The sequence below is a fragment of the Poecilia reticulata genome, linkage group LG9, assembly GCF_000633615.1.
Source record: "Poecilia reticulata strain Guanapo linkage group LG9, Guppy_female_1.0+MT, whole genome shotgun sequence".
Classification (NCBI taxonomy): Eukaryota; Metazoa; Chordata; class Actinopteri; order Cyprinodontiformes; family Poeciliidae; genus Poecilia; species Poecilia reticulata.
The window spans coordinates 22958070-22971610 of NC_024339.1; the positions used below are offsets into that span (position 1 = coordinate 22958070).

The 13541-nt window shown below is 38.2% G+C and overlaps 2 protein-coding genes across 2 annotated transcripts; both read left to right on the plus strand.

The window, feature by feature from the left end:
• Positions 1-4262: 4262 nt before the first annotated feature.
• Positions 4263-9658, plus strand: plbd2 (phospholipase B domain containing 2). Its single transcript, XM_008418747.1, has 12 exons — positions 4263-4505; positions 5192-5285; positions 5363-5521; positions 5594-5694; positions 5793-6007; positions 6672-6766; positions 6873-7033; positions 7777-7872; positions 7957-8028; positions 8112-8264; positions 8347-8509; positions 8625-9658. Exons 1-12 carry the CDS (start codon positions 4285-4287, stop codon positions 8793-8795), a joined length of 1701 nt encoding a protein of 566 aa, XP_008416969.1. The 5' UTR covers positions 4263-4284; the 3' UTR covers positions 8796-9658.
• A 242-nt stretch (positions 9659-9900) lies between these two features.
• LOC103470360 (transmembrane protein 248) lies at positions 9901-13141 on the plus strand. The gene is given in 8 exon segments (XM_074186862.1): positions 9901-10093; positions 10096-10125; positions 10774-10958; positions 11307-11571; positions 11681-11780; positions 12041-12182; positions 12274-12414; positions 12555-13141. Coding segments are annotated over 8 exon segments (906 nt in total). The 5' UTR covers positions 9901-10071; the 3' UTR covers positions 12576-13141.
• The last annotated feature ends 400 nt before the right edge of the window (positions 13142-13541 follow it).

Here is a 13541-nt window from a genome sequence, read left to right on the forward strand (position 1 = left end):
ACAAAAAGCCTCAGACCTGCAGCCCACAGGCAGTTCTAGACACAGGCCAACAGAAGTGGCTCTTTGGCTCACTTATATGTTAAATGATCAAATATTGCCCTGTTTTTGTTTCATTCGTTTTAATTGCCCTGTAGGCAGCAATCTAGTCACATATATGCACATTTATTATTATTGATACTTTAACTAAAGATAAATTGTCCAAGTTTATGTCATTGGGGCCGGGGGCGCCGATGACATGTTCGCATACACCTCAGAAAGTATGTAGTTGCGCCCCTGTTCAAAACATTATTCACAGAAAAGAATGTGTAAAGATATATGTTCCAGGGTCCGGCTAGGGAGCATGAATGTCGTCTTAACAGTTTTCACGCTTTGCGAAGGTTCTTGTTCCCATGATGCAATGCGTAAAATTGAAAATACAGTACAAATACCTGTAAAACTAAAAACGGAAAAATTCCTTCAAATTTTTACCCGGTTTTTTTACAGTTTTTTTTATTTACAGTGTAGGGAAGATTGGAAAAATCATTATTCCCCAGCCGGGGAAGCATCAAAATGAAAAGCATCGACGATATCATACCGAGAGAAAGTGCACTCGTCCTGAGAGCTACTTTTTTCCTAATTGCTACCAGAAAGTAGTTTGTCAAAACTGTTCCTCATTCCTGATGTAATCAAATATCCAATACCAAAACCCAGGAGAAATAACATGCTAAGTTCTCTGCCATTCTAAAAATCATGGGGAGTGCGACAGATGTAAGATGCTGTCACTCAAGATGGTGGACAACGAGAATTTCTAGCCTGATGTTTGTGCTGATATTGAGCCCGTTGATCGCAAGCTGGGCTGGCGGCGAATCGAACACGGTAGATATCCTTTTTTTATTGCCCTTTTCTGCATGACACAAGTTAAGGTTTCAGAGTCCGATCTCTTCTTTTTAGAGCAAACGTCCTCAGTCTGCTCTTTAGAAAGTTTGGATAAATCGTTCCCTTCTACCGGGGTCTCTGCTAGTGTGTAGCCCCAGCCGGGGCAGCTTGAAGAGGTACACGTCGAATTCATCATACTCATTCTCGTCCTTGTAACTACTAATGTCAAAAGTGATCCCAGGAAGTATCTTGTTGAAAAGTTTTCCCACTCCATGACTTCTGCTCTCTCTTTTTTGGTAGATCACCATGGAAATGTCGTGATCAAATAACCTGCTCCAAACGTCAGGGGAAAAACATGGTGGTGAATCCGATCTGTTGCATTGTCAAAATATTAGTTAAACACGGTGCTATTGCTCAAAGAGATAATTGGATATAACCTCGTGTTTTGAGACCCAGAGGCACCATGACGGACTTCAGAAGGGTATATTTCAGGAGGCTAGGGATTAAAACCACGGATTTTAATGGCTAAATATTGAGTTTAGATTGACAATTGTATATTAAAATCATTAATTTAAATAGGGTTTTTCATCATTCTATCAGGTTTAAAATTTTGAATCATACTTGACTTAAAAATATCTTAAAAGTAAAATTAAATGTAACTTACAAACATTTGCTGCTGCTGTTGTAAACTGTGACAAGAAATTTTGCCTGCTTGGAGAAGAGCTACAAAGAAATACTTTTTGTTTAATAATTTTACACGTTAGCATAAAAATAGAATAAAGGATGATCCCAAAGAAATGATGCTGCCGCTCCATATTTGATGGGTTGTAAACGACCCACTCGAACACATTTGTTCTGTACGGTGCGGAAACGTAAACAATAGACAGAACGTAATTTCTTCCAGCCTTTTCTGTGTAACTGAGCTCGACACCAACAACAGCACAGCGTCAGCAGCCCATATTGCTGATAGCCGGGAAGGAGATAAATGAGTCCATTTCTATGCTTTCCTGTAAACTGGTTATGAGTCTGTTGGTTTTTCCACTTTTCTTGTATTTTAACTATTAAACCAACTGGTAAACAAATGTTTATATCTGTTTTTAAAAGAATAGTAGCTTCTCTCTTATGTCTCCATCAGATGAGCAGCATTAGCAGCTTTTGGTGACTTTATTATTAATAATAATTAGATTGTTTTTGAATACGATGCAGGATTTAAAATGAACTGATGAAGACGGTCTATGTGTCTAGTCTGGCCTGGGAGAGATGCCTGTGGTTCCCTTCTGGACCTGTTACCCCATCAACCCGATGTGGAAAACTAGCTGGGCACATGCCTTTCCATGCAATTCAGCTTGATTCTCATCTCCCTTCAGTGCTCTGTCTGAGATTTCTCCCATTGACCTCGGTTTCTCCAGTAGAATTTCAACCGGGCCAATCGGCAAACAGAAGGAGAAGTTGTGAACAATGATATTGATTTTCTGGCTTCCTTTAGGGTTATAACCTACTTGTAGCTTCGTTCACTAACCCTGCAGTAAACAAAATCTTTCAGTCTGTGTTGGCCACTTTTCCAAGCATTGAGAAATTAAAGTCGGACCAAGAAGAATGTTTAAGACATATTATTGCTGGTAAAGATGCCATTTGACTTGGCATTTCTATTTTAGGATTGTTTGTATTTTCTGGTAAGCTTAATTGCGTAGATTCCTTCATGATCGAGCTGGCACATTTTATATGTCACGGCCAAACGCCAGCAATTATGTATCGTAATCTAATTCTTTGAAACTTGAAGTTCACACCTCCATTAGGCAATCATTTCTCAATAGGCGAGGGTCTAGATTCTGTGTATGAAGCATAGCGTAACTCAAGGAGCTGGCTTTTTTCCAGGCTAGTGGGACACAACAGATAGAAATTGATCTCAAGTATGCGTGCATCGAGTCTTTGTCAGTGACCCTTGGGACACTGAACAACAAAAACCTCCAGCAATCGTGGTAACTGTGGCCATCAGACAGCAGAAATAGATGCCAGAGAACATTGTTGTGGTTTGTTTTGAGTTTTAGCTGAAATTGTGATTTGTGGGATTTCTAACCGTTTCAGGAAAACATTTGTTCTGATTTTGGTGCAACGTATAAAAGAAAAAAAAAAAGACAAGCAGCACGACACTTACTTCAAGATATTTATTGTTGCATCACTGTCATCTTTGTCCTTGTTTACATAAAATGTAAATTAAGAGAGAGATCATCTCAAAGCAGAAAGGGGTACAGTATACAACACGTCAAACATAGGTCCCGTGCAAAAACAAGCTAACAGTAGGTACCGCTGTTACGCGCAGACTTGTTGCCATGGCAACCAATAAATAACTGCCCCGGGAGCGCAGAGGTAATATTACAGTCAAGTGCATCAGGAATTAACACTAAAAAAAAAACCCACAAAAATATTTCCCACACAAAAAAAGTTCGTAAAAACACCAAACAGAACATTCTGTCGGTTGCAGATTTACGTTTTTGAATTTTCATTTTGCGATTATTAGGAAGTGATCGCCTGAACACGCTGTGGTTGTTTAGCTATTAAACACCTGCTGTCTCGATTATCTGTCAGAAAATCTATGTGGGTCGCCTTATTTTTGTGTTAATTGAACCGAAATACTCCGAACTGTGCAGCAAGATGTTCAGGTGATGAAAGTTAAGCTATCATGTCTAACCAACTGTCCACTTTCCTTACTTTTTAATTGAAGCTTTTAGGGAAATGTGAAATGTTATCCCCCTTGGATCTTAACTTACTGTCGTAGTGTTAACAATATCAAAATTTTGCGTCCCTTTTTCAGATTCTTTGGTTGATTGTGTCATTTCCCCAACCACAGATATTCCTGACTCAATGTAAAGCAATAGCAAAAGCGAATGTGGCGCTGTAGTAGATTGGTCACGTGATGTCCAATCCACTACGAACTCCAGTCCTCAAGGGCCACTGTCCTTACTGTCCTGCAGTTTTTAGATGTGCCACATTTACAAAATGCTGGAATGAAATGGCTTAATTTCCTCCTCCTTGTGTAGATAAGTTCTCCAGAGCCTTGCTAATGACCTAATTATTCTATGCAGGTGTGGTGCAGCAGAGGCACATCTAAAAGTTGCAGGACACCTGCCCTTGAGGACTGGAGTTTCAATGAGCGGACTTGCCATTTACGTTTTACAATGACATTTACAAAAAAAAAAAAAAAAACATTAACTGGCTTTGAATACAGCGTACAGCTGCTGGCGAGTAACTCTCTGCAAATAGATGCAAGCAACTAAAGAAAAAAAGGTGCAGGAAATATTGGTGGGGACATGCCCACAAAAGTCCTTCAGGAAGTTAGGCCTAAGAAACACAGACTTTTACTTTGAAATTGAAACGTTCCAGCAAGGTGCTTAAAGTCACTCGTTGTCATGTGATTTGTTCACTGAAAACATGGCGTCCAGGCACAACAAGATGTTTGTCCCTGGAACTTCCTCAAAGACGTTTACCTTATTTGCTACTTTAATCGGATTGTGTTGCTTTTGTGCGTCCGCTGGAAATAAAATCCAAACAGCGATCATCGACAAATATACCGGGCAGCTGACTATCGTCGAAGGTTATCGCGAAGATTTTGTTGCCTGGGCAAACTTCACAGATGACATCAAAACAACCGGGTGAGTTCAAATACACAGATCGAGTCAGGCTTAGTTTCTTTCTTATAGTTTGGAAGAAAACTTTAATAAAAAAAAAAAACAGTACATTTCTGCGCTGCAATGAATTTTGCTGTAAAAATGTATGTAGAGAACTGAAATTTTTGAATATATTTTTGCAAATATACCGGCAAATTTGCGAAAGTTAAAATGATCAAAATATAAAGTCATCCTATAAGGTAATCTGACTGCAGTCCGAAGTCTCCTGAACATTGAAAATAATTTTTTTAATAACTGTTCAAAGTTTGGACTGACTTAAAGCCCAAAATACAATCATTTAAATAAAAAACTACATATAGATTTAAATTCAATCTTTTTTTTTATCCTAAAACAAATGCCTGACAAGTTATTTATAGTAAAACCTGGGCCTTTACATCAAATGTAAAGTCTGTAAAGATTTTTGTTTTATTGTTGCATGTAGCTAAAACCAGTCCTCAAGGGCTGCTGGAGTTTTACACCCCTGCAAATCCTTTATTCTTAATATTTTTATAAGAACTAGTTTGAAGTTGCTTTAAATGTCACCCTGATGTGGGGAGCAAGGGGTTGTTGCAGACCGGCAAATGGCCATGTTTTAATTTTTGACAAAGTAGGAAGATCTTTAAGTTCAACTGTTTAAGTTGTATTTCCAATCATGTCATGTCTCATGTCAGCTGGTCCTTTTTGGAGGTCACCACCAGCAGCCGGTACAATGACAGCATCCAAGCTTATGCTGCTGGTGCCGTCGAGGCTTCAGTCACTTCTGTGGTAAGCTTGGCCCTCCTTTAGACAAAAGGTCAGATATTTTGTCTTTTTTCCCCCAACTATTTTGCATACTGTTTCAGCTCATGTATAAACACTGGATGAACACTCTGATGGGTTACTGTGGGCCCATCATATCTGAATCTGCTTACTGTGAGCGCCTTAAGATTTTTATCTCAGCCAACCTTCAGTGGGTTCAAGATCAAGTGGAGAAGCAGCCAACTTCACCCTACTGGCACCAGGTAATGATCAATATTTGTACTATTCCTGTTGTTGCTCTTAGAGTTGTTTTACCATTCGTCTCTGCTTTTCAGGTGCATCTGGCGCTGCTGCAGATTAAAGGTCTTGAAGACAGCTTCTATGACCAGCTGTACTTTCCCACTACGCGCTTCAACCTCAAGCCACTTGGCTTCCTGTAAGCTCTTGGCTTTTACTGCTCAAATCTGAGCCACGATGATCAACTTTTTATGTTGCTGTCATCTCACATTATCCACTGCTACTCTTCGCAACCAGACTTTTCCAGATGGGTGGAGATCTTGAAGACTTGGAGTCGGTGCTGAATAAATCCAGCAAAACTCGCGCCCTTGGTTCTGGCTCCTGTTCTGCGCTCATTAAACTGCTGCCAAACAACAAAGATCTGCTGGTGTCGCATGACACCTGGAACACTTACCAGGCCATGCTGCGTATTATGAAGAAGTACATCTTCGCCTTCAAAACGTCTCCTCTAGGTACCGCTGAAAATGCATTTTCATTCATTGCTGTCTAAACCTCTGAATGAATACTTATGTGTGGCTTCCAACAAAATTAATTGTTGTATAAAAAGGAAATGATACCCCAGTACGTAAAATTAAATTAAGTGTGAAGTAAACCAACATGTTAAGTTGTAATTAATGGTATTAAATCTACTGATTCTATGTGTTCTTTGCAAGGTTCCCTGTTTGGAGGTAGAAATATTAGTAATAACTTGTAGTAAATCAAGTTTAAAAGTAAATGTATAAACCTTTAATTTCAAGATCAAGGCGTGTTCAGGGTAAGATAATATTTACTGTGCATGTTGGGAATTATTTGAAGAGCCAGAATGAAGGTTTAAATTATTTCATGATTTGAATGAACAAGTATAAATTTTCTATACATCTTTGACATGTACAAATAGTTGTGCAGAAAGGCCCACATTTACTTCATAAATGAGCTGTATAGACATGCATTGAATAACTTATTTTATACATGTTGGCATCAAGTGCCTACCTTCCAATCTGATGGATTTAATTTGATTTTCAACACAAGTTGAGTCTCTTCTAATTTAAATGCTTAAATCTACAAGGTGCAAGTTAAAAAGCATGTGTTCTTTGAAAGAATATAAAACTTCTGTAATTTTCCTCTTTAATTTTGAAGAAAACGATCCTCTTCCTGGAGGAACTCAGGCCTTCTCATCATATCCTGGATCCATCTTTTCTGGCGATGACTTTTACATCTTAAGCAGTGGTTTGGTGAGAATTTGCCTCGGTGATAAAACTGTTCTAACTCGAGCTTTCCAGTGTGAATATATTTTTTCTTATTCATAGTTTGTCCTTTAAATCCATCTTGTGCCTGCAGGTTACACTGGAAACCACCATCGGCAACAACAACCCTGCTCTCTGGAAGTTTGTCCAGCCAACGGGAACAGTAATGGAATGGCTGCGGAACATCGTTGCTAATCGGTTGGCGACTACAGGCCAGGAGTGGGCAGAGATATTCAGCAAGTACAACAGTGGAACGTGAGTTTGACAAATAAAAATTGAGAATCCACCAACAGTGTATTCTAAATGGCAAGACTTGGTTTCTGTTGTTTATTTAAAAAATGTGGGTTGCAATCAGTTTCTGTTTCACTTTTACTCTGACTGAAGGAGTGCAGCACTTTAGAGAGAAATGAGTCGACACGACTCTGATGCTATAAAGTGAGGGTCCAAAAGCAAAAAGGCATAACTGATGGTTGCATGCTTCAGTGTGACGATAGATTATATATAAAATGTACAGTAATTTTATATAAATGTATAGCTTCTAAAAGGAAATTTTTTTAAGCAGTCAATTTATTATGCAATTCATAAATATTGACATTTAATTTTTGATTAATTTATATGATATATATTTTAATTGTAACTTGTTCATTTGACATTGTAGCACTTTTTCCTTTTGTAAAAGCCCTGATGTCTATTGTAGCCCATGACTTCACATCATTGCTCCAAAATTAAAATTGTATTTGAGTTATAAAATGGAATACTCTCTCTAAAGCATATGAAATAAACCAGTGCCCAGTCATGTGGAATTATGGCTTAAAACAGCTGACTGTGATGTAAAGTCACATGAATATTTGAGGTCAGTTGTTTTCTCAGACTGATCACGCATCATCTGTGAAATGCTGAAGCAGTTGAGGATCGGTCACACAGGCCATTACTAGATAAATGAAAATCTTTGCAGTCTGTCTGCTCAAAGGTCTGTACATTCCCGTCTGTGTTCATAGGTACAACAACCAGTGGATGATTGTGGATTATAACCGCTTCACTCCAGGACAGGCAGCCATTAAAGATGGCCTCTTTGTTGTGTTGGAACAAATTCCGTGAGTTTTTTTTTTTTTTTTTTTTTTAAACCACTTCTTATTGATCCATTTAAAATGAGCAGTGTTTATCTTGCATTTCTGCAGGGGCCTTGTTGTATACAGAGATAAGACTCAGGAACTCCTGAAGAACGGTTACTGGGCTAGTTACAACATCCCGTAAGAATCCAGTTGGGAAACATCTATATATTATTGCTTGTGGTGGTTTGTCCTGATTTATGCCCATACGTTCTCATCCAAAGGTACTACGTAGAGATCTTTAATGCCAGTGGCTGCAATGAACTGGTGGAGAAGTACGGCCCCTGGTTCTCTCTGGATCAGAATCCTCGGGCTCAGATATTCAAGAGAAACCAGACTGGTGTCATAGATTTGGAATCCATGGTGCGCCTTATGAGGTGAAGTTTGCAAAATGGTAGTTTCATTCTTTTATTTACTGATGGCTTGGGTTTAACAGCTTGTATGCACTTTTTTTTTTAGGTACAACAACTTTAAAGCAGATCCATTGTCAAAGTGTGATGGATGTGATCCACCTCAGAATGGGGAGAACGCAATCTCGGCTCGTTCGGACCTCAACCCAGCTAATGGGACGTATCCATTTGGTGCCTTAAAGCAGAGACCGCATGGAGGAACAGACATGAAGGTCTGTTTTTTTTCTTCTTTTTTTTCCTGAAATCCCACTTTTCTCCATGCATTTAGATTTTGATTATTAAAATAGCTGACGTCTCTTTCACTAATTTTTACATGTTCTCTTGTAGCTGACTTCCTACGAAATGTTCAGCGAGTATGGCATGCTGGCAGTCAGCGGGCCGACCTGGGACCAGGTGCCACCTTTCCAGTGGAGCACTTCTCCTTATGAAAACTTGTACCACATGGGACACCCTGATGTGTGGGCTTTCAAGCCTATAAAAGTCACCTGGACACCTTGATTGGTCTAATAAGTACTTGGTGCAAACTTTAAGGTTATGACAAAAAGGGAAATGAGCTGGAACTAAACATTCTTTGTGATTGTTACTGTTTGCTTTTGTTTTTTTTCCTTTTAAGAGCTGTTTACATCTGTTTCTGATGACAAATTTGTAACTAATTTTTGTGTTTAAATGTTTAATTAAAGAATATCCCTTTTTTTAAAAACCTTTTTAATGCGTGTTTCTGTATACAACATTTGGTCAGTAAATGAGGCCATCTCAGTAAATTCTCAAAAGTATTTTGGTAATTAAATTCAAAAGGTGAAAGTCATCAAGAGTCTTTAAACACAGATTTTGCAAAAATATATTTCTTCTCTTTTTGCACTACTTTCTTAAAAGGTCTTGGGTTTGAATCCCTTCCTGAAGTTTTTGCATTAAATTTGCATGTTGTCCCTTTTGTGTCTTCTTAGCTTCTTATTGTACAGAATTATGCATTCTGTTGGTCATTCTAAATTTCCCCTAGAATTTTGTATGTGCATGCATCACCTGTACAGGGCATTTCCATTACCTACCCCAATCATCCAGACCAGAATATGTAGTTATGTAGATGAGGGAAGGATGGCTTGCAGCTGATGGAAACAAGATTTTGCACAAAACTGAGTACTATGTGTGATGCATTTAAATGAAAGATGCATGCACAAATATTTGCCTAATGAAAAGCGTGTTTGACTACAATGTATGTAAATGTACTTAAGGGTCTGTTTGCAAATTGCCTCATCAGTTTGTCTCAATTTATCCCGACTCTATTGAGTCAGGATTCCTATGGCCTGATTTAGATCAGTCCACAATCCAATTTGCTGAACAATAAAGAATATGGGTTAACGTAAGTTTTGTTTCCTTTTGGCAGTAAAACAAATGCATGTTTGAAGGGTGAAGTGCTCTACAATATTCTAGATGGCGGCGCTGACTCGGGACGTCATAAAGCACTGTGGACAACTATATTGAGCAATATTTTAACTTTTTGAGATGTACATGTAAATCTTTTGATGTTTATTGTCTGAGCTGTCAGCGACTCTTATCGAAAACTAACTCAGATTGACTGATCACGTGACTTACGTAATCAAAGTCGTCATGGCAATGTAAGGTCGTAAACTGGAAAACTGTCGTGATTATGTTTGAGTTGCCGTTTCGCTGTGCTAACATGAAAACTTAACTCGAGACTGTTAATCTACTTTCTATTGATGCCATTCAAAGAGGATATCCGGATATTTGGAATGACATAAAGGCGCAGTTTCAAGGTATGGAAGTGTCGTGCGAAGCTACTTAGCAACATTTACAGCACTTCGTGGAGTTGGTGAGTGTTTTGACCAGAACACGTCTCCAGAACAGAGATGGACTATTAAAAAACGCTGTTTTACTGAAGTTTTTTCGCTACAGAAGGATAAGAGCAGACGTTAAGTATCGGTCTCTCTAAGCAATGGAGTCATACTGAATACAGTTTTAAAAATCAAGTTGTTCTACAAAAATAAAAGCCATGTCATGTTTTCTACAGCTTGACGTGATCTCTTTATGTCTTAATTTATATCTTTGGCGAAGCTATGATCAAAACTGTCTTGAGAGTTGTTTACTATTTTAAACCGATGACATAGCCTACTGATGGCTGGCATACAATAGCTTTATTCTCTATCCTTCACAATTTGACACAAGCCCTGAATTCGTGAAGCCTGATTCCTGTTGATTCTTTTAAGTTTTGTTTTTAATGCCAGCTTGAAATAATGTTGCTTCCGTGGTTGTTTTTGAGATGACAGTTTTACAATATTGAGCTGACAATGCATTATATGACTTTAATACTTGGAGCAAGCAGGTATAGCCCCAATTAACTATCCCTGTCTTGAGAAAACTGGCCACAAAAAACATCTGAGGTCAGAGAGGTCTACAAAGGATTCAGTGACAGAGATTTAGTCAAACCTGCTTCAATGACTTCATGCTTTTCTGTTTGCAGCTTCCCTCACCCCAGCTGTACATGGAAGCCTGAGGATGAGTCAGGGGTCTAACCTTAGAGAATACGTATCCCACAACCCTCCAGGGGCAACTTTCTTCCTGTGCCTCTTAGCTCTTGCATTCTCATTCATCGTTCTCAGCTCTTACAGCTACTCTCACTCTCTACCTAACCCTGACATAGAACAGGTAAGGTCGCATTCACCTTCGTCCACAATGTCAAGAATTCATCTTACCCACGAATATCGCAGTACAAGATCGAAAGTATTCATGCATGTGTAAAAGGTTGTTCACCCAAAGAAGTACAAGACGTTGGGCCGTTTTGTTAGTTCTGTTTAAAAAAGTTACATTTGTTTGTTTAGATTTTACTTGCGTTGCTTCACATGTGTTGCTGACTATGTTGTTTTCCATTTTCATTGAATCACTGAATTTAATAGGAATATGATTTATAAGTGCCCTTTTGTAATTATTCCAACAGGTATTCCAGTATAGGACAGTGTTTTGCTCTGAAATGAATGTTCATTGTTCTTGTCACAGGACTGGAATACTCTACTTTTGTCCTTCTCAAAGTTTCACTTGTGTGAGAAGGAAAATGCAAGTTCTCCAGCCCACACCTCCCCAATTGCTCCACTACAAACAATCCAGGAAAAGGATAAGAAAACATCCATAAATGCAACAAGTTCTTCTGTCACGGATTTGCATCTTCATGTTCCTCTGACTGTGACTTCTTCCTCACCGAGTGGCACGCTGAAAGACATTGTTCTGTATACAACATTAACAGCCAAACAGCTTAAGCTTGGAGGTTGTGTTTTTTTTTATATCTGATCAGTTTGAAGTGACTATAAGTTCTCCTTATAGTCACTTAAGGAGAACTTAAGTGACTATATTTTTGTTGTTATTTAATTTTCTAGACAAAGAACTTGTTAGTTTGGCATTGGGGATCTTACCTGAAGACAGTGAGCACATATGCCTCACTATAAGGGCTCCAACACACATCCTGCCTGCGAATCCGTAAGATTACTGATAAGTTTATTTGCTATCTATATTTTTTTATAGTCCTCTCCATGTTTATTGGCACTCTTGGCTCATAAGATAAAAAAATAACTGGAGAAAGATTGCTCTTTTAAAATTAACAATGAAGTTCTGTTGTAGTAAATTATGAACTCATTTCAAATATTCTTACACACCTGGTTGTGTCAATAAGATGGTTTTTAATGATCAGTTTTGGTGGAATTTTTGTGAACATACACTCTCGTGTTGTTTTTAAAAAGGCTCCCTCCAGAGTGCTTTGCGTCAGAGTCAAATATTCCAAGGATTCCTGTGGAAGTGACCAATCAATTGCCAGCATCATCTCAAACCTGCTACAGTATGCACTTTAAGAAAGACCCATCCTTGACCGTCATGCTAACTTTGGTACGGAGTGCCGCTCTTGGAAGAATATCCTCATTTGTGCCTTGATAATATTCCGTCTTATTTGTCTCCCTTTTCTCCATTTTATTTTTAGGAAGAGCAAGGTGTGGCGGTGAAACATCTGGTGGAAGTCAGCGTGTCTCTGCTTGGTGTTTGTTTGATTCTCTGTATAGCTGCAAGCTTGAAAACCTCCGTCCCACACCGAGATTATCTTACAGGACAAGACTCTCAAAGTGTAATTTGCTTTTTTTAAATCTTAACCTTTGATCACTTTTTCCTCTAATATATGTTAGCTGTTCTGGTTGCATATATAATACTATAGAAGTGAGTAGAAACTGTTTAATCTATCTTATCTTCTTAACCGTTTTTTTACAGGAGCCTTTGATTGAAAGCTGAAGAGGCGTGACTGTCCTACACAGCGAGGAAATTCTTTGGCAGAAGAAATAGCAAAATATTCCCACATATTTCACGACATACTCGTTTACATGGTGGTGTTTGCATTGCACCAAATACTTTACATTGCTGCTGACCTTGTAACAAGTGCACTTTGTTGTCCTAAATAAAGTAATTATAGAAATACACTACTTAAGCTTGGCACACACAGGCATCCGAATTATATAAATGTATGTAACGTTTTAGTATAAATCACAAGTCGCAAAGTGACTGTGGTATCGTAGACCTCAGATAGCAGGTGCAAAATGATTTGGTATGCGCTCTCTGCTGTGAATATGAGTTCCCTGACTACATAATTGTACAAAGTGTGCATTTCTTTCTATGTTTTAATTTAATGAACTTGTATATTAAGGCCAACTGCTTTGCAAAGAAAATGTAGTATCTTTAATTTTAATGTGAATGAGAAGAACTGGTATATGATTGAAGCATTTCAGATAAATTTGGTGAGAAGGAGTTCAATTAATGTCTGTGTTTGACAGGTTGTGTCATTAAATATTTTCGAACACAAATTTGTTGTAACCTCCATTTTTGAACATTCCCGTTATGTTTGCATAAAATTCTGAGAAATACACTGTTGTAAATAATAATTACTATAATCAAACCAAACCTAGTCTGTGGTTCACTGTTTTCTGCTGAAGGATTCTGAATTTGTTCTCCAACTCACCAGGTTGAACATGAATGGTGATTTTGCCCCTTTGCTTTTTCAATTATTACAGATACAAAATGAAGCCATCTTGTACAAGTGGCAATAAACATGCCACGGATCAATTTATATCCATTGGGATCTTTTGTACACATTCTGACAACCATTTTAAAGTAGTTTTAGTCATCATTCACTTTGAGGAAATGTGATTATGAACCAAGTATGTGACATCTATCTTTTGTTTTGACTTGATCAATCACCTTGAC

Excerpts from the sequence above, each read along its gene's own strand:
- plbd2 (XM_008418747.1), top strand. The coding sequence starts at position 4,285 with ATGGCGTCCAGGCACAACAAGATGTTTGTCCCTGGAACTTCCTCAAAG. Across the intron at positions 5,695-5,792 it reads CTCAAGCCACTTGGCTTCCT|ACTTTTCCAGATGGGTGGAG; the intron begins GTAAGCTCTTGG and ends CTTCGCAACCAG. Across the intron at positions 8,265-8,346 it reads TCCATGGTGCGCCTTATGAG|GTACAACAACTTTAAAGCAG; the intron begins GTGAAGTTTGCA and ends TTTTTTTTTTAG.